Source organism: Camelus dromedarius, chromosome 7 (genome assembly GCF_036321535.1).
Source record: "Camelus dromedarius isolate mCamDro1 chromosome 7, mCamDro1.pat, whole genome shotgun sequence".
In the NCBI taxonomy this organism is placed as follows: Eukaryota; Metazoa; Chordata; class Mammalia; order Artiodactyla; family Camelidae; genus Camelus; species Camelus dromedarius.
Window position 1 is genome coordinate 16,065,173 of NC_087442.1, and position 25,752 is coordinate 16,090,924.

At 48.8% G+C, this 25,752-nt stretch overlaps 2 protein-coding genes across 3 annotated transcripts in view; one reads left to right on the forward strand and one right to left on the reverse strand.

Annotated features, from left to right (window-relative positions):
• The window catches only part of LOC105091610 (solute carrier family 23 member 1), a 47,865-nt gene extending 43,807 nt beyond the window's left edge, over positions 1 to 4,058 (forward strand). Inside the window, exon 13 of the mRNA XM_064487337.1 lies at positions 3,261 to 4,058. Within this exon, the coding sequence (XP_064343407.1) occupies positions 3,261 to 3,313 (53 nt within the window). The 3' untranslated portion in view covers positions 3,314 to 4,058. The remainder of the gene's footprint in view (positions 1 to 3,260) is intronic.
• On the reverse strand, positions 454 to 22,795 carry STRA8 (stimulated by retinoic acid 8). Of its 2 annotated transcripts, XM_064487338.1 has the most exons (9): positions 22,775 to 22,795; positions 17,109 to 17,306; positions 13,586 to 13,661; positions 12,860 to 12,944; positions 9,835 to 10,029; positions 8,784 to 9,060; positions 4,962 to 5,035; positions 3,164 to 3,275; positions 454 to 697 (listed from the first exon to the last, which is right to left on the reverse strand). In XM_064487338.1, exons 2-9 carry the CDS (start codon positions 17,298 to 17,300, stop codon positions 623 to 625), a joined length of 1,086 nt encoding a protein of 361 aa, XP_064343408.1. In that variant the 5' UTR covers positions 17,301 to 17,306; positions 22,775 to 22,795; the 3' UTR covers positions 454 to 622. The 2 variants fall into 2 exon arrangements, with proteins under 2 accessions (XP_064343408.1, XP_031311294.2); XM_031455434.2 differs by lacking the exon at positions 22,775 to 22,795 and having other exon boundaries at positions 17,109 to 17,300.
• Positions 22,796 to 25,752: the final 2,957 nt, after the last annotated feature.

Here is a 25,752-nt window from a genome sequence, read left to right on the forward strand (position 1 = left end):
AGAAACATCTAGAATAATGTTTGACCAAATATCTGGGTACCATGGCCTATCCAAGTTGACACATAAAATTAACCCTTACCCCCAGTGTAATACACATGCCCAGGGACATTTGGCATCACCAGAAAGCACTCAGAACAGTGTGGAACCCTGGCTTGGACTCCATTCAGGAGTCTTTATCACCAGAAGCAGCAGATGTAGCTGATTCTACCTTGATGTCCTGTAGCACTGGGATCCATCAAAACAGGGCCCTGAACCCAGGGTGTGCTGAAAGTGCCCAGTATCTTGGAACCTCCAGGGACAGATCCTGCCTGTGCTTTTCTTGAAAGGCCCACAGCCTGGGCCTCAGGTGCACCTGATACCCCCTGAACAGGAGCACAGTGGGAGCAGGTGTGTGCCCGCAGCAAGCCAGCACCTCACACCAAACAACCCTGAAAGACCAACACTGGGCCTCACTACTCTTAAATATTTTATAACAAATCAGAAACTACAACCATCAAAATGCTTTCGGGACAGCAAACTCCAAAACGTCCTGCCAGGCTGAGGCAGGTGCAGCCTTGGCTGCAGCATTCAAACCTGGAGACTGCCCACTCTCCTTCACTCCCTGCCCCCAGACCCTTCCACATCACAGATCTTCATCGTCAAACGTCTCCATGCACCTCAGCATGATCAAATCATCATCAACGGGAAGATCTGGCTCCTGCAAAACACACGTGGAAGAGGATTCAGTTTTTACTTAGGAGCTCCAGGCCTCAGGCAGAGGAAAGGCCCCATCATCTCAGTTGGGCCCCCTCCCTTAGTCTGTCCTCCTACATCTCTGCAGCTGTATCTTCTTCTCCAGCTTCTGGCCAGGAAGTAAGAGCAGTGGGCAGGGGCAAGGGAGGGGGGCATCCATTTTCCCATTTCACTTCACTCCATACTCTAAAATCTCCAGAAAGGCTTCTCCTGGATACAGCAGAACTGGCTTCTTCCCTGTCCTGGGGATTTCTGGGATCCCTTAAGAGAGGCAGGGGCAATCTCAAAGCTTTATCCAAATGACCATCAGCAGAGGGTGGTGAATTACACCATGATGCACCCACCAATGGAATACCATGCAGCTCTTTCCCAAAAAAAGGAACGAGATTGCTCTCTCTCTCTGTGGGATATACTATTTAAAAAGGGCAAGATACAGAGCAATGTGTATAGTAGGCGACTGTTTGTGTTTGAAAGATTATAGAAATATCTGGAGTATATCTTCGGATGGATGGCTGTACCAGAAACTGGTCGTGGTAACTGCTTTGGGGCGAGGGGGGGAGTAACCAAGGGACCCTGGCAGGAGGGAGACTACATTTTCTTTGCATATCTTCTGGTAACTTCTGAATTTTAAACCATGTTCAAGAGTTAGCTATTAGGAGATAATTTTTTAAAGAAACAGCACATTGTTCATTTAGCAAGGGTTTCTCATTCCTTAATGATGACCCCAGCCGACCTCTCTGACTCCCCATTACCTCTTCTTCTAAAAGTACATTCCTGGGTTTGCATTTCCTGCCTCTCCTCACTGCAGCGGAAATCACTCCTGTAATTTGTTAGCCCTGCTGGTCAGGGGTTGATGCCCTTGGGCCCTGGGAAGCACCCCTAACCCCAGTCATCCATCTTGTGAATATGGGACCTGGTCCCTAGGGTGCGCCCTCAATCCAAATGACGCCTGTCTTTATAAGATGAGAGGGACAGAGACACACAGAAGAAGGCCATGTGAACAGAGGTCACAGAGGCAGTGACCACAGTGGTGCAGGTACAAGTCAAGGGGCACCGAGAACAGCTGGGAGCCACCAGCAGCCAGGAAAAGTCGAGGAAGAATTCCTCCCTGGAGCTTTCAGACAGAACATGGCCCTGCCAACACCTTAATCTGGCCTTCTGGCCCCCAGAACTATGACAGAATAAATTTTTGTTGTTTTGAGCCACAACATTTGTGGTAATTTGTTACATCAGTCCTAGGAAACCAATACAGGTACTAATTAAGTTTCATCCAGCCACCTCCCATGAAACTGTCAGGGAGATGGATGGAGATGAGAATGCAGGTTCCGTCTTAACACCACCGTCTTCCAAAGCCTGAGGCCTCCTGCACCAGGACACCCTTGGATGACTTATTCAAAATACAGGTTCCCCGGGGCCACGTCTCGCAACACTGAATGGGAATCAGGGGTGTGGGGGCATCAGGAATCTACGTTTCCAGCACGCTCCCAAGGTGATTCAAGCTCAAGACCTCTGCTTTACATGGGCCCTCCAGTCCTGCCTGCTCTTTCCTTCTTGCTGTGTGTAGACAAAGGAAGTGGGGAAAAACGGGCTGCCTCATTGATCCACACTCAAGGCGTTGGTAAAGTGATCTGACTTCACTGTGTCGAGAGAAAGGGACACAGTGGTCAGGGACGGCGGCTGAGGGTTGGCTGGAGGCAGAAAGCAAACCGCAGGGACGGCCCTTGGCTCCCAAGTGGAGATTCAAAGAGGTCTCGGCAGAGGGAGATGAAGGATTAGTGGGAAGAGGGTCACATCGAAAAGCTGTCCTAATTATTTTTAGACATTTTCATTACTATCACTTACCTTTTTAAACAAAGTTATATTTTTGCTATATTAGTGAGAAAATCCATGGCTGTAAATCTGAAAGGGCCTGTCCTCTCCGTGGCTCAGGCCTGACCCCTTCCCCCACGAAAGCTTCCAGGAATGAACCTTCTAACCAAGACCCCACAATGCATGTCACCATGAGCTGCACAGTCAGCTTTTTGGAAGCAGAAATTAATATCCTACAAAAGCTGACAGCAAATATCATCCCGGGGTTTCAGAAGATGATGGAGCATTCAGCCTCTTAGAAAGTTATCAAGGGGTCACACAACATTTAGGAATGCCTGCGAAGGGACAGGCCCCTGAGGTCTGGTCCCTGTATCAAGGGGCTCCCAGGCTCAGGTCTGCCCTGAAGAGCATCCCTCTGTCTGTTCCTTTAGTTCCCCGGACATCCTCCACTCCACAGGGTGCATTAGGCTGAAGTCAACCAGCCATGGCTAAGGCGAGAGAGAATGAAAGAATGTCGCCTGTGCTGTGAGCACGATGACCTGCGGCTGGGGCTCCCTCGAAAGCACTTTCTGCTATCCGAGGCAGGTGAGCAGAGGCCTCATTGCACTCTGCTCCGTCCTACCTGTTTGAACTGAGTGTTAACACAGCAAAGGCCTTTAAAAAATTCGATGATCTGCATGTAGAGCTGAAACTTCTCCTCTGGATTTTCTGGGTTGTAGGCGGCCAGCACGGAACTGACAACAGAAAAGAAGGAGAACGAGCAAATATTTAGAATCCTAATCGTTTACCTCTGCTTGTACCCCCTAAAATACCTGGATTACAGTGTGAACCAAGCACTCTGAAACACCCAGCTGAATCCTTGGATGGCACAGAGCCCTCCCTGGAAAGTCTGCACTGGCCCAGGTCCAACGTCACGTCTGGAACCAGCTGGGGAGGCGAGACTACGAGGAGATTGGACCTTGTGCCCTAATTTACTGTTCTGAGCTGTGACCTGTGGAACAAGGAGCAAGATTACCTCTCCTCCCACGGGTGGCTGCCCAGGCAGCCCAGGGAGCACATAGCACTATCAAGTTCGGTCCTCCGAGACGCCTCCAGTCAGGAGGTTCTCCTGGCGCAGAGGGAAGGCTGTTTTGCAGATTCCTTTCCCCCTGCTTCCTGGGACAAGGGGAGGAGCCCTCCGACTGGGGCCGCCAGTCAGGCGGGGACAGCCAGTGCTTTGACCTCACTTCCTGCTGGAAGGAGTCAGCGTGGGAACCCCTGGCAGCAACCCCTGCCTTTTCTAGGGAAAGTAGAAAAAAAAAATTTTTTTTTAAATAGGTTGTTTTCTGTTCCATCAGCAGGGTAAGAAGTTCCAAAATTGTCTGGCAAGTACACTTTAGTCACTTTGCAACAAAGTTGTCTTCACAGCCCAGCCCAGCTCAGAAATAGGAATGTCTGTCTCCAGCCAGTTTCAGCAAAATCAAACTCCACACACAGCCAGGAAGAGCCTGAGTCGGCACAGAAAAGTGCTCTGAGATTCTGGGCCAGTCTTCTGGGCGGGGGTGGGGAGCTGGGGGAGGAGTTGGGGGGTGGAGCAGGTGGGCGGAGGAGCAAATGCGGTCTGATCTGTCTGCAGATGGCCAGGGTTCCAGGCTGTAGCCACACGGCCTCAGGGAGAATGGAGATGTTCTTTGGGATCACGAGGATACGAACGTTGTCCTCACTTCCAAGGCAGATAAACTAAACGTTCAGGCTTCCTCTTGGCCATGGCACAAGCACAGGTATCTGAAGGGCCTATGCCTTCAGGCGGTCAGACCACAGCTTTTCAAAGTAGCCAGGGAATTTCAGTCCTAAATTAGTTCTTTCTGAGAAAACATCCCTGTGGTACAGACCAAGTCAAGCCGATTCTTGTTTGAAAATCTCCCCAAATGCTGTTTGGTGTCTTCTCACTTCAGGGGGTCAGCCCTCCTCCTCCTTCCGCGTCCTTCCCATCAGCACCCCTCTTATGCAGCTCAGAGACTCCCCAAGCTCAGGGCATGGGACCTGTTTCTATGTTGGCCCAGGCTCTCTGTGCCCCAGAGCACCCCCCACCCCCCACCCCTCGGACCAGACTGACTGCTGAAACCTGCCCAGGGCCACCTCACCCTGGGAAACAGTGCAGCACAAACAACCTGGAGTTGATAACCTGGTGTATCCCAGCCCTGGGCCAGGATGGAAGAGTTTTCTACTCTGAAGAAGCCCCAGACACTATCACCCCCGGGGCAATGGCAGAATCCTGGGACCAGCCCACTGTGAACCACAGAAAAAAAGTGGTTCTCCAAGAACTGCCACTGAATTAGGCACCCCTGTGGGGGGTGCCGGGGAGCGGCTCCAACACATCCCAGCAAGGGTACAAGTGCACACACACATTCATATGCACTGTCTTACACCCCCTTCCTCACCTGGGGCTAGATGTACTGGGAGCCTCACTTTTGTCCAGGAAACTTGCCACATCGAAGGCATCTTCAAAAAGGATCTGAGAGAAAGCAGAGAATTTCATGTGTCAGAAATAACTCTACAGTGCGACGCTAGCTCTGGGCTGCCGGCAGGGAGACGCAGAGGAAGGCTCTCTACCCCCTCTCCCCAGAGGGGTGCGTGATAAAGCTGGGGCCCAAGCCCAGGGTCTCTGCTTAGTGACCTTTCCAGGGGCTGAATGTTAAGATCTTGCCCGCCCAGAACAAACTGCCAACCCCAGAGGTGGCTGAGGGACAAGGACACACTGGGAATTGTGGCCGCCTCCTTCTAAAGAAGGCGGGAGCTGAGGTGTGAGATGCCACAGCCAGAGCTGAGCGTCGCTTTACACCAGGAAGGGCTCATCCACACCTCCCGAGGGCTGGGGACGGCTTGAGCTGAGGATCTGCAGTCTAGCGGTTTCATGCCAAGGCAGCTGAATATAGAGGCTATGGGGTGGGGGTGGGGGGCACTGCAGTTAGGCTGCAGGACAGCCAGCTCCCAGCCCCGCCAGCCGCTGAGCTGTGTGACCTCAACAAGTGACTTAATTTCTTGAATGCTCCACTATAAAGGGGAATCACGGCAGTGCCTACCCACAGGGATGCTGCAAAAATTAAATGAGAAGCACCTGGTACCTAATAATGGCTCAAATATTGAATATTATCTGATTTATAAAACAAATACGTGTTCATCATGGAAATTCTGGAAAACAGAAGCAGATAAAATCCCGGAGAAACAATCCTACCCAGCGATGTCCGTTGTTGACATAGTGATCTGTTGCCCTCCAGTCATTTCCCTGGACATATTATAGCATGTATTTCCAGTTTTGGAATCTTGCTGTTTAGATAGTTTTCAGTAGTGCTTTTCTTTAATTTGTTGAAGAATATGAAATATTCCACCAAAACATGATATATACACAGGATTGTGGTAAATAAAAATATAGGATGCTGAGTTAAATTTGAATTTTAGATAAAGAATGAATATTTTTTTTAGCATACAAATGTTCCAGGTATTGCGTAGGACATTCTTATATGCAAATTCTAACCAAGTATGCTTTATTTTGCCTGGCACCCCATTTTATATGGGCAGCCACGCTGAGAGGAGAGGGAGTTCTCTGGCCCTGGGTTGGCAGGTTCAGGCAGGTTCCCCAGGGCCTCCTGTCCCCTTACCTGGGACACACTGCTCTTTGCCTGGAGGCTTTCTGTCTGCCCTTTATGTCTCCTTACAATTTACTTCCCCTGAACTGAGTCCCCTTGGGACTCTGGCCATGTAGCTGGCTCCCTTTTCTGGACATTTTATGGTATCCTCCTTTCTGACAGCCCTTTAGTCACCTCAAAGAGGATCTGGAAAGGAGCCACTGAAAAGCTTGAGCTCCTGTTGTCCATCAGCCCAGAAATGTATTGGCTCTGTGTTCCTTCCCGGCAGGACTGAGCAGGAACCCAGGACATCAATTCCTCCCCAACAAGCCACACACTGTCCTGACCTCTGCAAACTCCTCTCACAAGCCAGCCCCTGTGAGGGGAATAGCCAGGCTCTGAGGCCCTGCCAGAGCGCCCAGCACACTGATGCCCTCACCTCTCAGCATTGTCCACCTGTCCCCGAGCCCAAGGGTTAGCCCCAAACACAGTCGTTCTGCAGAAGAACCTCTCAGGTGGACCAGGAGCTACAGAGATTTCCCTGCAAATGATTTTGAAACCACAACAGGAGGAACTGTGGCTCTGTCCCTATCCTGGGCATAACTGTCCTCTGTCCTACTCACCTTGTCACCCAGCCCTGGGTTGGCCCAAGCCTGGGGATGTCTTGCTGTGGGCAGAGCCCGGTTCTCGGCACGGCTGAGGGACTCTGCTGGCAGCCTCCCTCCACACCAGAAGAACATGAGCCCTTAGCCTTCCTGGAAAAGGCCAGGCAAGCCGCTTCTAGGGTTTGAAGCCATTTGATTCTGGGTTGTTCTCTTTGGGTCTGCTCTTCTTGAGCAAAGGTTTGTGCTTGAAACATGCATGCCCACAAGTACAGTTTACAGTCTGATAGAAATTTCACCCATTTGACATGTTTTTCTTTCACCTTCTTTGTTGTGGGACCCCAGGGCCAGGCACTTGGGCGCTACAAAGATGTCTAGACTGGCTGATGCTTGCCTTGGGTTGAGGTCTGCTGCTGGTCATTTGGCCCTGCTTTGACCATTTTGGAGGAGAACTCATGTCCTCTCATGATGGACCCAACATTACTGGAAAATCAGATCAGAAGCCAAAGTCTGGTGTAATAGCAAGTTCATGCCCTGAGCGTTCCCTCTAATAACACCCCTGAGCATCAGTCACCTGGGGTGCTTGTTACAAATGAAGATTCTGAGCCACCCCTTTGGGGACTTGGATTCAGTGGGCCTGGGGTACCAGCTAGGCACCTGCCTTTAACTAAACCCCACACGAGAAGCATCAGGGAAGATCATGGTGGGAGGGGTGGCCCATAAATAGGTGAAAGGGCAGAAAATCTGTGAGGAAGGAGATGCAGTCCTTGAAGTAGGAACTAGGTGTCCTGGACAAGTACCCCCCCCCCCCCCCCCCACTGGGCCTCCTCTGTGAACTAGAAGGACTGGACAAGGTGACCACAGTTCTCCAGGCCTAGGCCCTCGTGGCTGGGAAACCTCACAGAGAATGGGGCATCCAGGGCCGTCCCCCCAGCATCAGACGCACTTGGAGGTTCTGTGGCTTTGAGACTCCCCAGAGAGTCCCTAGACAGCTCCTCAAAGGAGCACCAGCTGAGGGGTGTTTGGAAAGTCAGGACAAAGCAGGGGTAGAGGCCATGGAAGCTAAATGTCCTACAAAGCAGTGGTCAGGAGCATAGAACAAAGAACTGCCCCCTCTCCCTGGAGGAGGGAGGGCAGATGCAGCTCCAAGTGGCAGCAGCAGCCTTCTGAGGCTGTCTTAATTCTGGAAGGGCAGATAAGGGGCCCACTTTGAGCTCAGCACTGAACAATGGCTAATGGTACCCGCCGCTCCACTGGGCTGACCACAGCCATTCTTACAGCTGGAACTCTTAAAAGCGGAGACGTGCGGCTTACCCCGCCCATGGGTTCCGGTCTCTTCACTGAGTGGCAGCAATGCTCTATGGGGGTGGGAACTGACCTGCTCTCAAGGGTTGGGTCTGATTGGTCCAAGAGAATCCCATTTCGACTATTCATTGGCTCAGTGTTCTGTCAATCTATCCAAATCTGGCCAATGAGAGAACAGAAGAGATATGGTGGAAATTTCTGGAAAAGTTCTTACTTGCCCCTTAAAAGCGAGCCACAGGGCGTCTTTTTCTGTTTTACATGATGTAGAGGAGGACAAAAGGACAGCGCAATTGCTACCAGCTGCCATTCCACAGTTAGCCAGTGGGGCAGGGGAAGAGGGGAGGGAAGAACGGTGAGACCTCGGCAGAGCCCGGGGGAGGGCAGAGCCCACCGTGACGTCACCCTCCGGCCTCGGGCCCAGCGCGGGTGTGCGTAGTACACACTCCGGTTCAATGAGAGAGTAACTCGCAACTCAGAATCCTAATGGATACAACCTCCTAGGCCTTCTAAAATCCCCATGGAAAGGCAGGGGACACTAACAGGAGAAAAATAAATGTTCCGTGGTTGCGGATATTCTGTTGGAAAAATCAGAAGCTGACCGAGTGCGCCAGACTCCAAATGGCACCTGCAAGTTGCCAAGTGACACCAGCGGCAGCTTCCTGGCGTCTCCAGGCAAAAGTGATGGAGGCGTTGCTGCCCACCCTCCACCTCACCCGTCGGGTCCCCTCACCTCCTCCGGGGTGGAGACAAGCGAACAGCTGGCCCCCTGGCTGTCGACTCCGCTGTCCTTCACGCTGCCCTCGGCACAGGCTGGCTCCTGGCAGGTCCCTGCGACGCCGCCATGCTTCTGCGCCCAGGCCCGCAGGAGGTCGGCCTTCCTCTCCTCAGAGAGGATCTGCCACAGGTGGGAGATGGCCGCAGAGACGATGGGGAGTGTCACCTCCTGTGAGGAGACGATCCCGTTCCCGATCAGAAGGTCCATCGTCTGTTTGTAGAAGTTGAGATACCTGTAACAGGAAGGGCAGCAACTCCCAGACCTGAAGCCAGCGGCCGGAGGTCCCTCCCCAGGCCGGCTCCTCGGGATCCCGCGGCTGGGCTGGTGCACAGCACGCAGGCCTGGCCACAGCGCCGTGGGGGACCAGGGGCTTAACCTCACTAGTCCCTCCTGCCCTGACCCTTGGAGAGCAGAAGCCAGGGAGGACATAGCTTTGTGTTTCGGGGTTTCTCCCCAAGTCCTCCCGATGCGCCCTGCGGAGCTCTCTGTGGGACAGAAGAGAGCATGGGAGCCGGGGGCAGGCTCAGCTCTCTCTCCGCTTAAAATTCGGAGCCCATGAACGTGCAGGTAGGATGTGATCTTGCTTTAATTTGGAAGCTGTGGAGTGAGCCTCCCCTGGGCCAACGCCTCCGAGAAGTCCACCTGGATGCTGAGGGTCTCCAGTCTATGGAGGAGCAGTGAGGACGGAGAGTCTGAGCCAGATTCCCACTCTGAGCCTTTCTTACTCCAAGACCAGTAAGTAGACTTGGGCTGGGGGTGGGGGAGGAACTTTAGCCTCTGTAATCCCCACCAACAGCCCCCCGGAGTCACCCCAAAGAAATAGTCTTAGTAAACGTAGTGTATGTACTATTCAAAGGGGGCTTCAAGACTATTTCTCTAGGCCTTCTGCCAACCCCAAGCCCCTCCTATGTGGAAATCCTAGAGCTCCCTGACTTGAGGCCTGGTCTGCAGTGGGCCCCAGCTGGAGCCCCTCTCCCCTTCCCCACAGGAGCTCCGTTCCTCACACCGTTCAAATTCCATGAGGTCTGGCAGCAAGGTGACAGGAGAGTGTAAGAGCTCCACTTTTTTCTCCTCTACTTCCTCCACCTCTTCTTCCTCTTCTTTGTCCTCCTCCTCCTCTTCCTCCTCAGCATTCTTCCCGACTACCTCGATTGGACACCAGGTGTCAAAGTCTTCCTGATGAAGTTCATTTGACAGCAGGCTAGGGAGGAAACAGAAACAAGGCAATTACAGATAATGTCCCTCATGACCATCAACACTGAAATTCTTAACTCAGTTTTAGCCCCCTTATATGTAAATACAGAAAAATACAGCATGACCAAGTAAGGTATATCCTAGGAGTGTACGATGGCTGGTTTAAACTTTGAAAATCAATCAGTGTAACTCACCATTAGCAACAAAGGAAAAAAAACACCATATGATCATCTCAATATGTGCAGGAAAGCACTTGGCAAAATTCAACACCCATTCATGATAAAAACTCTCAGGAAACTAGGAATAGAAGGGAACTTCCTCAACCTGATAAAGGAAATCTACAAAAAACCAACATCATACTTAACAGTAAAAGACTTTCTCTGCTCAGGTAGGGAACAAGACAAGGATGTGTCTACTCTTACCATTGTATTCAAAATCATGCTTGAGATTGTAGCCAGTCCAATAAGGTGAACAAAATAAATGAAAGATATACAGATTGGAAAGGAAGAAATAAAACTTTTTTCTCCTACGTAGAAAATCTGCAAAAACGTGACCGGAACTAAGATAAGAGCAAGGTTGCAGAATACAAGGCCAGTATACCAATAGTGTTTCTATACACTAGCAATGAACAATTGGAAATTGAAATTTTAAAAAGTACTGTTTATAATAGCACTAAAGACCATGAAATACTTAGGTTAAATACTTAGGTTTAAACCCAAAACTCAATCTAGAAAAGAAATAAGTTAGACTTATTTCAGAGTTTTAAATTCTGCTCTTTAGAATACAGCTTTAAGAGAATGAAACAACGAAACACAATTTGGAAAACCAGGACTTGTACCAGGAATCTCTTCATACGGATAGTGAAATCCCCAGGGTATCAAGTTGAGTTAAAAAACGAGGGCTCCAGGAGAAATCACAGGAGGGTTCTCAATCTCTGTCTCTGTCTCCTTTTTTAAAATCTCAGAGTGGAGGAAGTCTTCCTGACTATTCCCCCAACATCAGGTGCCATTACAGACAGATTAGACTTCATTTTTGCATGGCCAAAACACAAAACAGAATCATCAAAACCAAACTAGTAAAATAACCAACCAACATACAATTGTTTGTAATCCATATACTAAAGAGTTAAATTCTCATCATACATAAAGAGTTTCTACCACTAAATAAGGAAAAGATCACCAACCCAACAGGAAAATGGGCAAAGAATAGGTAAAAGAAAAAAGCTCCCAGGAAGGGAAATACAAATGATCCTGAACAAAGGCACTTAAACTCACTCATAACTTAATTAATTAAAGTATAATAATTATAAAGTGGAATTAATCTATTTCTCTGGTGGTACCACAGTTTTAATTATTGTAGGTTTATAAAAATTCTAGTGAAAAAAATCCTCCCTAGTTAATGATTTTAAAAGAAATTTAGCTATTCCCATTTTGGTAAGTGATGAAAGTATTAATAAGATTTCAGTATGTTAAATCAGCAAGGAAAAGATGGCTTATGTAATAAAAGTAGCTAACACCTACCTCACTGAGATCATCTCCCAGGCTGATAGTGAGGGGGCTAGTCAAAATTGGGCCACAAACACCCTGCCATGTACTCAACATCACACACACACACACACACACACACACACACACACACACACACACACACACACACACACACACACACACACACACACACACACACACACACACACACACACACCACTTGCCTCTGTCCCCCATGACCAAAACGGTGCTTGAAGGTGTCTGTGTGGAGTGTGATTATAGGTGATCTTGATACTTTTCTGTAGCCTCACAGTGTCTACCATGTGAATTTAATTTAATAATTTATCATCTCCTCTGATTATTTCCCTTAGGATATAATACATAGTCGTTGTTTTAAAAAAAAATTGGAAAATACAGAAAAGCAGGGAGAAGAAAATAAAAGTCATCAGTTATCCCACCCAAAAGGAGAGGAAGTAGCATCGCTTTGCCTCGGCAGGCTCTTGGGAGGTTCTGAGAGCAAGCAGTTTGCAGAGTGAGTAAAATTCTTTATACACATACTCCTGTGCCTCCTCAGAGGCCACCTGAACATGCACTGTGCTGGACACAACCTCTGAAGCGGCTCTGCAGGATGCTGTGGGGTGGGGCTTGTGTCATCCTTTGAGAGCACAGTGAACACTGCATCTACAAAGTACACATCACAATGTGTGAGTTAATTGTCCAAAATGAGATCATAAAAGTACGAGAAAGACATTACTGAAACCAGTCTCTCTTTAAGAGTCTGAGTGTGACATTATAAACGAGTTCCCCTTTCAGCATCTGTGACACCTGGGTGTTCTGTTATTTCATTTCCTCTCTGAAGTCCAGTTTGGCTTTTCTTAGGTTCCTATGAAGCTAGAAAAATAGGCAGAGATTTTGATTTTTCTTATTTTCATACGTATCCTTCAATAAAGCCATTAGTTGAGGTTTTCTTAAAAGCTATAATACACTATGAACATTATGATTTCATTTCTCTATAAAATAATGTGCAAAATTTGTAAACTGGGATAGTCTTTAAGATTAACATTGACTTTCTTTGAGTGATGAGATAATATGTATTTTTATTATTTTTTCGAGCTTTTCTGTCTTTTTTACATTCTCTTTAATAAGCAGGATTATTTTTATAATTGGGAAAAAAATCCAACACACATTATTAAAATAAGAAAAGAAATCTGTCTGGCACAAGACAGTCCTAAGTAGGTGAGCAGCACCTCTTACTCTGTTCTGCATTCTGGAGGGGAATGGGGCTGCCGAGTTGTAGCAGAGCAGGAGTGGTCAGCAGGTGCCGGGTCTCCTGGTGCTGGGGGGTCTTACCTGGGATTTCTGGAGTACATGCTGGCATATTCTTCCTTGACTGCTTCTAGGCTGTTTGCATTCCCGTCCTCCAGGCTGAAGGATTCTGGGGGGCAGTTAAAGGCAAGAGTCACACAGGATAAAGTCGGGACTTGCTCGGGTCTCTCCTGCCTTTTGGCCTCAGTGGACCTTGGGTGGTTGCTGAGCCCGCCCAGGTTCAGTGTAGGGGAGTCCAGAGCCCAGTTTCACCTCTCCAGTTAGACGTGGGAGGAGAGCACTGGAACCAAGGGAAGAGCTTCTTGAACTGGCCCTTCTCAGTCAAGACATGGAAAGTATCCCTTCCAGAATTCAGCTTCCATGAGCTCATTAAACCCAAATCCCCAGCCATGTCTCCCAGACTGAGTGCCAGGGAAGGGAGACAGCTTCTGCCCTTTGCTTTGGAGATGGACAAGTACTGCCCACTCCTCTGGCCTCTCAGGATGAGGTCAGGTACCCTTCAGCAGCACCTAGGAAGGAGCTCCTTGTGCTCACACAGCGTGCTGACTTCTGTCTGTCCTGCCAGACCCTCAGCTGCCCGAGGACAGGGGCCTGGATCTCATCACACCCTGGACCAAGCACAGTGCCTGGCACACAGGAGGCACCAGAAACACATGTTCACTTGGCTTAGCCCAGTCTCTCTGTTTTCAGTAGAAAAACCAATCAACGCTTCCTGGGAGGTAAGTGGGGAGGCACAGTAGGAGCTCTTACCTTTCAGCTTCAACAGATTATCCAAGGTTTGTTCCAGTTCCTGAATGTGAGTCTTCGCCTTATTCAAAACCTGCCACTGAGGACAGAGACAGACAGGGCTGAAAAGCTAGCCTCCCACCGCAGAGATGGGTTTGTGGACACAGACCCCTTCACGAATCTGAGTGCGAAGTCACAGTCTTTCACGTTGTCGATAGAAAGGGTAGGAAATTTGTTCTGATGCTCAGAAGGCATGACGTTTACTTTGTATTCTGGAAATGGTTCTCACAGAAATACCGAAGTTTTTGGAAACAATTAAGCAGCATTCAGCAAACAGCCAGGGCTGCGAACTACTATGCACGCTACTTGAAGGTGGGACAGATAGTGACCAAGGAGGCGGTTGGATGAATAGCAGCTCTAGGCCGGCGCGGAGACCGAAATTAACTTCTGCTCACTTGTCACAGTGTGCAACTGGCTGGCTAATAGTAAGTGTACAATTCTAATATTTTTTATTTGCTAAATACGTACTCTAGTTGATCTAAAAACTTGTCAAGTGCTCTGTCAACTTGAACCCTGAATGTCCTGTTCCACAAGAGTAGACTCACAGTGTCCTCTCCCTCCCTCCCTTCTTTCCCTGCTGTATGTAATATTACCAAAGTCAAAATGGTAACTGCAGTATTACTGAAAAATGAGAAAAGCTAGATACTGTTCATTATGCTGAGCCCCGATGCCTGTGCAGAGTCCCACCCACTCATCAGGCCTGTACGGGGGCAAAGCCGTGTGCTCAGCCCCGGGACCGAGCAAACAAGACAGCCCTGCTTTCAGGCCGCTGACGTTCTACCGGGAAGGACGACCACGGAAACAACTGCTCATAACACTTAACACCACTCTTGGCACAAGCGAGAGCTCAGGGAGCGGCGCAGAGGGCTGTGGGGACCCGGGCAGGGGGAGGAGGGGCGGATCCTGCTGGAGGGGTGGATGGGGCCAGGTGGCCAGGCTGAGCCGGAGGGCGTGCAGACTCTGAGAGCAGGACTGACTCCCTGAGCCACCATACAAAGGCCAGAGGGAGATGGGGCGTGCAGACTCTGAGAGCAGGACTGACTCCCTGAGCCACCATACAAAGGCCAGAGGGAGATGGGGCGGGTAGCTTGGGGCTCGCCGCCTGGCCGGTGCACAAGGAGACTTGAGGGGGCAGAACAGCACAGCACTCTGTGGACCCAAAGAACAGCAGCGTGAGAACGTAGTGGACCACAGGATCGCAGTACATGCCTTTTAGAGCAGGGGTCACCTGCTGCCCCCAGGCCCGGGGCTCAGGATTACACTGTTGGGTCCACCAGCCGACAGGTTGACCGAACCTCAGACTTGTTCTTAGGGTGAGGTGAGGACTTTCCAGCCTTCTGGTCCAGGGAGGTGACCTGCATCCGCTCAGCAGGGCCACCCCTCCCTCACCTTGCAGTCTTACTGCGTCACACGGGACCAAAACAGAGCCAGTTAAGTCAGGTGCAATTTACTGAAATTCTTTTTCTAGAATGGTTTGGCAGGCTAATTTTCTTAGGATCTTTGTTCTGGGTGGAATTGTGTCCCCCTAAAAAAGATACGCTGAAGTCCTAACCCCCAAACCTGTGAGTGTGACCTTATCTGGAAATAGGGTTTTTCTAGAGGTGGTCAGGTTAAAATGAGGTCATTAGGGGGCCCCAATCCAGTATGACTGGTGTCCTTATAAAAAGGGGAGATTGGACCCAGACAGGCCCACACAGAAAGAAGGCGATGTGAAGACATATACTATAAGCAACGGCAGCCAGCAAGTGCCAGAAGCTAGAAGAGGTGAGTAAGGCCTCTCCCCTAGAGCCATCAGAAGGAGCACAGCCCTGCGGACACCTTGACTTTGGACTTCTAGAGTCCAGGCCTCTGAGACATTGCTCTTGTTTTAAGCCACCTGGTTTGTAGTACTTTGGGTAGCGACAGAAAGCTAGTAAGACCTTACTCCCATAGAACAAATCCGTTCTTCATGGACATCACAAATGAAAAATTCAGGGTTGTCCCTCAAGCAGGAGGGAGTAGGAGGGATAAAACAGGGAACATCTGATTTCCAGGCTGCTTCCTAGCTGGAACGTCCCAGGCAAATGGTTTAATTTTCTGGAGCCTTGGGTTCCTCCTCTGTAGAATGAGGGTGATTTGGATAGAACTGTGAGGAACAAATGAGGTACACCTTGGGAAGTGGTACCAGCATTCTAAACCGTGTAGGACCATGCTGCATCTTTCATGCTGTTCTCTTGTCGGACTCCAGAGCAGGCCCCTGGGGAAGCCGTGACCACTGCCCCGGTTTAACAGGCTTGTTACCTGAAGCTCCTCAAGCAGCCTGCCTCATGTGGACCCAGGCCGGCTGACAGCCCGGCTCTCAGCAAATTTTAGAGGATGCGAAGGGTTTTCCTCTAGGTTTACTTCCCCTCCTTACTGCCCTGGATACTTGTCCTTTCTTCAGTCATGCTTCTGGTCTGTGCACACCTCCTCATTGGCCAATGGCGGGGACTTTGGGGTGTCCATGCACCCCTGGAAACACACAGCATAACCTCTTCCCCCAGGTGATGTGGAGCAGAGCTGTGCTGGCAGGCTCTTTGCTGAGAGGCCCAGATGTGGGATCTCCCTCCCCATGCCCCACCTTGTGAGCCCCTTGTCCTGAGCCCCTGAGCCCGGCTCAGCAGAAAGGAGCGGCCCTCCCCACACCTCCCACACCTAGCCTTCTGTATGAGCAGATGGGGCCTCTGTTGCAATTCTTTCAGCTAAAAACAATTGAGGCTCCACTTGGAGCCCCTCATAAGGGTGCTCAGGGTGCCCTTCTCTAATTTCCACAGAGGCCTCTGCCTTCTGGCCCACTGAGGCGCTCTTCTGTGTGCCTGCCCTCAACGAGAATCCGGGCCAGCTCGGGAAGCAGGAAGCAGGGCATTCCGCCTGTCAAATGGTCCCTTTCTGTGAAAAGAGTAGGGCGGGGGAATGCGAGGCTGTTGGGGACCCCTTCCCTGTTGGACACCTAAATGCTCCCTCCAGTGATACCAACTCCATCCTTCCACCCCCACCCTAACCCCCTGAAACTTCCTGTGCTCTGCCAGAGGCACTAATCAGCAATGAGAAAGCCATATAAGGAGAAAGGTGAAATCAAGATCAGAAAAAAATACATGCTTACCTGGAGAGCCCTGTTGCCTCAGGAAAGACCTGGTTGGTGCACGACAACTGAGGGGTGCACAGGGGCGTGTGTGCATGCATGTGTGTGCTTGGGGTGGGGATGCAGGGTCTGGACACTGCTGGAGGCTCACCACTGCCTGTGGAGGGATGGCATAAGAATCACTGGCTCTCTAGGCCTCTCGAGTCCGTCATTTCCCTCTGACGCCAGGCTCGTCTGCGGCTGGTGGGTAAGGCCCAGCTCTCATGCTTTACCCACAGGCAGCAGCAGACAGAAAGCCATGAGGTGTCCGTTGCCTCAGGGGTGGGAGCTCCAGGCCGGTCCCTCCACGTGTGGGAACTTTTTCTCCCCACCTTCAGGCCCCCATACCTTGGAGGCTGTGAGATCAGAATGGGAGTAAACGGTTTTCCTGAGGTTGCTGAAGAGCCCTGCCAGGGTGGCCCGGTGGCGGGCCTGGGACAGGCGTCTGCGGGCCACCCTCGGCTCGAGCTCCTGCGGCTGTGCCAGGGGCCCAGGCGTCGCTCTGCTGCCAGGGTTGCTGCCTTCTTCAGAGGTCGCCATTGTAAGCTGCAATGTAATATGATTTTTTTTTGGCCCTATATAATAAAGATGCAACATTAAAGAAAAAGTGAGACAGACTGAAGTAGAAAGAAAGGGAGGGGATATGACTTCCAAGTAAAAGGTCCCAGACCAATGAGTATAATTGATTATGCGTATAACAGATACGCATTAAATAGCAGATGATACAAATCTGTTATTGAATCTTGACTCCTAAAAGGTGCTCCTTTTTGACTTAACAGTTTAAGAGCACTGCTGCTTTACGCCACGAAGTTTCCAGAACCTTGCAGGTACTCATCAGACACATTTTGGTTTTTGTTTTTTGATTTAAGTATAACCCATCTGTTGTTTTGTTTTTGGAGGGGGAGATAACTAGGTTTACTTACTTACTTACTTATTTTTGATGGAGGTACTGAGCATTGAACCCAGGACCTTGTGCATACTAAGCACTGAGCTATACCCTCCCCCACCAGACACTTGTTAACTGACTGTGGTGGCCAAGGAGAGCAAGCTGTACTTTGAGGTCTCATTTTTTACAGTCTGTTAGAAGCTGAATGGGTATGTGTCCAACCCTTTGAGGCCTTTTATCCACTAAGAAGTTACCCCTCTTTGAGTTGGACAGTGGTTACACAGGTATATATAGTATATGAAAAAAATCCATCAAGGTGTATTCTTTAGATTTGTGAACTTTTCTGCATATATGTCTCAAAAAGAAGAGAATGTGCTTTTCTACATGGGAAAGCAAAAAGTCACATGACAGTAGAGAAATGGAAGCTGGTTTGCCTTTTCCTCTTTCAGTGGGTTCTGAAGATGATCATTTTGTTGTCCTTGGTCACACCTGAATTTACAAATCAGGAGCCCTTTTGTAGGAGAGGCAATTCTAGGGCTGATGACGTGACAGTTTTAACAAGAAACTGAGGCGTGGATGGCTCTGCCAGCTCTTTGAATAGGGGCCGTGTTGTCGTCACCTCTGTAGCCCCTTGTGCACTCGGTGCGGGGGTTTGAGTGAATTAGGATGGGAGCTCTGCACAGGTCCGCTCTCCCCTGAGCTCAGTCCTGCTGCAGAGGGACAATGCATACATGACCTGGGCCGGTTTTGATGTTTGTCAGCCCCCTGGGGGTACTGATGAAAATATACATGCCCGGAAGTATCCGAATGGGTGGCTGTGTGGAGAGTCGCAGTCTCTGGGCAAGGGTGCAGCCCTCTGCGTCTCCCATAGAGGGCAGACCCTCCCATTATTTGCTGCCGCAGGGCACAGCCTTCACCGCCTGCCTCTAGGGTGAGGATGGCGCCGGAGCATCAGCCCAGCTGCTGGGAGCTGTGGCCTGCCGCGGGTGCCCCGGGGTCAGGAGCTGGGAGATGTCTTCCCCGTGGGAGTTGGAGGGAGGAGCACCGCAGGGAAAGGTGGGAGAAGATCCTTCCACTCTGCTTGAAGGGGAGAATCAAGCCAAGTATCTTACCAAGATGTTAGACCTCGTGCAGTTTTAAATATCCTGTTCCTAAGTGCGCATCCTGCTCTCCACTAGGAATGATTTGGTATGATCCCCAAAAGGCATTCTTTCCAAGTTCTCTTGACTTGCACTGTGGACCTGGCAGGAGCTGAGGTGGCTATTTTTCAGTCTTTTGCTGCAGTCATACAGTTGGTTCTGTCCCATAGGCATCTGCGATCTGTGTGAAGGGATGGCTCACCCAGGACAAGTACCATAGAAGTCACGTTCTCAGATGGGGGAGGGGAGGGCAGGACTTTCCTCTGCCTTATTGCAAGGTTGGCTCTTTTGCTAGGAATCAGGGAACTCACTGTAAAAAACAAGATCCTGAAGTGATCTTTTGTTTAAAAAACAGAACAAAACAAAAACAAACCTTTTCTTCTAGAGGCCCTACTCAGATGCAAAGTGTGGTAAGGAAGCTGCTCCCAGCAGTGTAGGGAATTAGAGCAGTACAGAGAGAATTGTCTGGGACTCCACCCCAAAGGCCCAGAAATCTGCATTTTAAAGCCTTGACCACTCAGAATCTCCCATTTCCCTCCTTCTCTTACTACTAGCAGCAGAAACCTTTTTTCTGCTGCTCACCAACCTCTATTCTGTGGCCATTTTCTTCCCCTCCAACTTAGAATGTCCTCCTGCCCCCAGTTTATGTAGAGTCAGCTTGTGTGTCAGTTCCTAGTTCAAGTCCTAATTTCTCTGAGAAGTTGACCAGCTCCAGTCCACACTGGTTTCTCATGTGAATCTTGTTTTGCCAACAAATCAGTAAGATCCTTTATCAGGATCCATGTATCCATCATCTAAATGTCCCTCCAGGGTGCATCAGAATAGGAATAAGATGGAATAGTATTAAGAGAAAACTTTGGGGGCAAGGAACAACAGCTAGTTTGACCCTGATCCAAAAGACCTCTCTGTATCCTAAGCATTTACAACCTCATGAATTCATTTCTTGACAAGATTCACGGTGAAAGGCACGTATGTGAGAAGCTTAAAAAGCCTTTGAAGGTGATGCTGGCCAATCGCCACATGAGATAGTTGGGGAGGGATGATACAGAAGCAAGAAGCTGGGTATCCTGTTCTTACTCAGAAAACAGGGCATGTTTGGAGGGTGAGTGTGAATATCTGGGCATCTGAATCGTGAGAGTTGGGGGAACTCAGAGATGGTAGGTGGAAGGAAGCTAGTCTTACGAATCCACCATGGGTGGGATGATGCAGGGATGCACCCAGAGATGGTACCTGGCCAATGGAATGAACCAGTTTGGGGAAAGGCAGGGCGGATTACAGATTAACTCTAACTCTGTGTTAACCAGTGATGTGTTTTTGCATGAGCCAAGAAACCTGAAATCTTAATTTCTTTATAAAGGAGGTGGAGAAGTATTTAACTTAATTATAGTTTAAACTTTCCACTTCTGTAAGGTCATTGCCACGAATTCTGTGACTATCTGGAGCAAGGGCTAGCAGCCCAAGTTGCTTACATTTGGACAGAAGTGGAGCACGGAACACACAACCGTGTGGGAAACTGCATCTGAAGGAGTTCTGGGAACTGCAGTTCAATAAGCAAATGTTTACCGGGCACTTGGTGCAGAGCACATTCATTATGTGGGAAACTGGGGCCAAAAATAATTTTAAGCATTTCAGAATGACCAGAGCTCTGACATCTTTTCCGTTTTCAAAACTTCTTACTGTGTTCAATCCTATTCATTAAATCAGCCTGCTAAGCATAACCTTCAGTCTCACAAAGTTAGAAGAAAGCTTCTAACTTTCTTCTAAAGAGGCATTTTGTGAAGGTTCATACTGTCATGCCATATTTTTATCACTTATGTATAAAAAGCAAAGTATGTTTTCATTACCAAAGATTTTCCTGTTAAAACACCACTTAATACCCACTTAGAGCTGATGTTTTTAAAACTCCCTAGGCTAAACTTTAAAAAAATATGACCTCACCCTTTCCAAGGTTCGGAGTAACTTTCAATCATTTTTAAGCATCAATCTACAAAACATTTGGGTGTGATCCTGTCTCATTAGCAAACCCTAGGCAATTGCACACATGACACTGGATAATGTTTTACAGCCCACTAGTAGCTTCCTTTGGTTCTCTATGTTTATCAGATCATGTAAAAAAAAAATCCAAAATCATTCTCAGAAATATGTAGGGCATCACAGTGACAAGTACAATCGCTCATATCAGAGTTCTAGACCCAGACCTAACTGTCCACCTGTTTGGATCCACAGACTTGAATCACTTCTCGTGTATCTAAATACCAACAAGTCCAAGTACACCTTTCTGAAGATGAGTGGGCACGGTATTCGCAGCGTTTAGTGGACACTTACCCTCAGAGGGAGATAGGCATCCGGGCGCACGACGTCCCCAGTCCCTGGACACGCGGGGCCGCTGGAATCCCTGACAGCGGTGACAGCTGTCACTGGCCTCGCGCGCCAGCTGGAGTGGGGACCGTGCTCTGCCCGTGCCAGACAGACCTAGCACCTCGGCACAAAAGCAGGGACCAATCGCGGTGTGTCCCGGGGCCTGCAGCCAATGGGGACGTGCGGTGGCGGGCCAATGAGGGTGCAGACAGTGGAGGAAACAGTGTAACATGTCTAAGGGCAACACGAAGAGATGAGGAGAGGACGGAGGGGTGGGGCTGACCTTCTCACCTTTCCTGGTGGCCGCTTTCCAAGGGGAGGCCTAGCGACGCAGGGAGAGGACACCTGTGTTACCTCAGGTGCCCCACGTAGCCTGTATGTGCCCACAGAGGACTAAATGGCTGTCCTCCAACTGGGGTGCACTCACCTGACACGGAGCCCAAACGGGGCTCTGACCCCTGCCTTACGTGCGTATCCTGAGGCTTGGAGAAGACACGTTCAGTGAAGGGTCCAGAGCACAGGCTCCGTGTCTCAGGAAGAGGTGAAAGCATGTAGGTGTGAGGAAGTAGAGACACATAAAAGGGGGGCTGGGGAATGATGTTTTAAACTAGGGAAGAAGAAATGGAGGTGGGGGGCACGAGAGGCGTTGCACAGAAGAGACCTTAAAAGGTGGGATCAAAATATCAAGAAGAAAAAAGTGCTCACTCTTTGAGACAGTAGGAAATAGGTATTCCTCCAGCTTAAGGAAAAATTTTGTTTTTCCCCAGGTACAGAGAGACTCTTGTGTTTAGGTGTCTTTTTACTCAAATTCCTGCAGCCTTAACGTTTCCTAATGGTTGTGATCCCTGCCTTCCTTTTACTCTAGGAAGCAGCCACCAGGCCAGATGCCCCCTTGCTGCTCTCTGACCCGGGGCAAGGGTGAACCTGAGGTCACACAGCCTCGAAGAAGCAGCCTGGGCCTGGTGGCACTCGGATTTGGATTTGGATCCAGGATGCACCTCACAGTGACCGCGAGGACCATAATGACTTCCACCTAAAGCAGACAAATAGGTACCTGGCATGTGGTAGACACTCCTGAAATTCACCTTCGGATTTTTGTGGAACATTACATTAAATGCTGTGTTATGTGGAAAGAAACGGCCACGTGGAAGGCACCCAGTAGGAGGAAATTCTCCTTCTCCTTTTCAAGGTAAATGTAAAATGTTCGTTTTAAAACAAAATTCTGCCTAGGTCTAGGCCTTGTCCCTTCTGGCTGTCAGGCATTCTTTGACCCTGGGTCACTGAGGGCCCCCGAGGACCTGCTTTTCCCCCTCTCTCCCATCCTCCACTTCCTGGTTTCTCTTCCCTGGCTCTGCTCCTTGCCTCCCACCACCAGCCCAACCCGCAATGGCTGAGACCCCACGGGAGCAGAAGGCACTCAGGAGTCTGAGCACCTCTGTCTTGGGGACCTTACCTGTGCACTGAGCGGACACAGGCCCAGAAACTGACCTGCCCGGCCTTTCAGCTAGTCATCCCCTCACCCCATCCACACCACCACACTCTGCCTCCCTGAACCCTGCCCACTGGGGAGCACATCTACACCCGGAAGAAATGCAGCCCTGGGGTGGGATGCTGCTGAGAGGCTTCCTTACCTGCTGCAGCCTGATTTCTTGATTGAAAATGAAGATCTCTTATCTACTTCAGTCAGTCTTCCCCACAGCTGTGAGGCAGAGGGCTCTGCTCATGAACCCTGGGACCTCCTAGTGGCTTCTCCCCAGCTTTGGATACAATCAGAGTTCTCCCCGGCAACAGCGACATACACACACTGTCACCTTTTGAACCCCGACCCCTCCCTCCCAGTACCAGAGAGCCTGCCCTGAAATACACCCCCTCATAGAGTAACAGCGATCCTGCCCCAAACACCACCCCAAGTAGCATAGATCCTGCCCTGAAATACCCCCGCCCTCCACCAGCCTGAGAGCATCCCCCCCGCCCAGGTCCAGCTCCACACCAGTCCCACCCGGAAGCCTTCTGAGATTCCGGCATTAATGCCAATCCAGTGTGGCCACCTGTGCTCTGTGTCCTCGGCCCTAACTTTCTGGATGGAGAAAAGGCCTTTTTCACTTGCTCTCTATTGTTGAGGGATGACGTATTTAAACTCCTTTAAAAATCAAAATGGAGGAACTGTAGTTCAGGCATCCAAAATGGAGCCTGGTGGCCATTGTGGATGTGGCTTCAGACATTTTCCTGCATCAGCTCCTGACTTTTCTGAACTATATCAAGCTCAAGGAAATCACCAGCTGCAACCTTACAGTCTCAAGGTATCCCCTTGTAACTGTGTAACCATTTTAGGCCCCAACTAACCCCTGCTTAACAAGCGTCCTTACTTGTTGTCAGTTCTAATCCTAATTCTTGACAAAAAACTTATGTAACTTTGTGGGTTTTGTGTATATAAGCCTCCTCCACTTTGTGGGTGGAACACAATTCAGGTGCTTCTTGAACCTGTCTCCTAGGCTGTAGTCCTCACTTTGGCTCAAATGAAACTCTCTTCTGTCCCTTATTGTGGATTGTTTATTGATTATTTGCAGCAACACTGATTTCCATTCATTTCATGTGACGACAGGCAGGGGTCCCAGACTCCTGTTACTTGTTTGGTGTGAATGCTTCCAGATCCTTTGCTAGATGTCTACACACCTACAGATACTCCCTTGGAAAATAAAGTTTTCTGAGTTTTTGGAGGAAAAAACTTTACGCAAATGCATCAGTCTGCAGCTTGCTGTTTTTATTCAATAGCATGAGTTGCAGAAGAGTTCGTATTTGTACACAGAGATCTACCTCATTTGCTTTCACTACTGCTTAACATTCATATATTAGACAACCATAAGGGAATAGTGAATTCGTTTGAAAGTGGAGAAAAGTTTTCCAAGGTGTACCAGAAACTGACCTGCCCGGCCTTAGTCAGAACCTTAGTCAGGGTTCTTCAGAGAATCAGAATATATATATTCATACAGAGAAAGAGGTGAGGGACAGGCAGGGGAACCTGCCCCAGTCATTGCAGAAGGTAGAAACAGGATTGCAGAGAGTAAGGAGTTGTTTTTTAGGAAATGTGGCAACAGAGATGGGATTCCCCTGGCTGTCTACCACTTGATGTTTGTGAAGGCATATTTCTTATTAACCTAGGGGACTTGAATTGTTCCAGCAGTGAAAGCGAATGATTTTATAGACTCAAAAACTTGTGGGTTCCTGCTGCTAACAGTCTAATTCCATTATTGGTGGTTTACTCCCCTGTGCAAATGGGGACTTTGCTGCCTTATAGGGTGGAAGGCAGAGGGCTGGAGACAGGCAGGATCTCACTCTAATTTGAGCTACTCCTCAAGGGATATGGTCACAGTGATCTGGGAGAAGGTGGATCACTCTCCGTCTTTGGGACTTACTATCTCTAAACAGACACACCAAGATTCCCAGTAGGTGTCTTATACCAGCATGAGGCCTGTGGACCATAAAGGCTGGAAGGACCTCAGGGTCCTTCTGACCCAACATCTTTATGTTGCAGATGAGGAAGCTGGGAGCCAGAGAAATGACACAACTTGATCATCAGAGTTCAGGTGTAAGGTCCTGTATTTGGTTCTGAAAACTTAATTGCTTAAGCATAGGATTGGGAATTCCTAGTTTAGTATCAATTTATATTTAATAGTTTTGGGGGGATAGTTGATAAAAGCTTTGTGGGAGTCGGTACAAAGACACGGTTATGAAAAATGAACATGCTATATTTAAGGATACTTATTATATTTATAAAATAAAATTAATATGTGTTCATGGTAAGGAATTTGAAAAATGTTAAAAAGCATAAAACAAAGTCAGAGATCACCCATAAAATCCATCTCTATTACCTAAAGCCAATAATCGTAAATATTTTGTGTGTACATATACATCAAAAATATTATATAAAGCAATCATATTGTATACAATTCTGTATTACACTTCTTAAAATTAAACTTTTTATTTTGAGATAATTGTAGATTCACATGCAGTTGTAAGAAATAATACAGAGATCCCATGTACCCCCTACAAGGTTTTCCCCAATGGTAACATCTTGCAAAATTATCTACAATATTACAACCAGGATATTGACACTTAAAATCCACTGGTATTATTCAGATTTCCCTGTTTTACTTGTGCACATTGTTTGTGTGTGTGTGTGTTTAGTTCTCTACAGTTTTATCTCATGTGTAGGTTCATCTATCCACAACCACAGTGAAGATTCAGAATAGCCCCATTACCACGAAGGGCTCTCATTTTGCCCTTTTATAGTCACTCCCCTTTCGTCATCCCCCTCACTCATTCCTGACCCCTGGCAACTACCAATCTCTTTTTCATGTCTACATTTTGTCTTTTCACAATGTTATATAAATAGAATCATACCCACCTTTTGGTATATAGATAACCTTTTGGAACTGTTTTTTTCCACTCAGCATAATTTCCTTGAGATCCAACCATTTGTTGTGTAAATCACGTCTCCTCATTGCTGAGTCATACTCCCTGGTATGGATGTACCAGTTTTTTTAACTAGAGGAGGTAAGGTAGGTTGTCCATGTTGCTTGCTGAACCTGTTTATTTTAACTTCTACCAA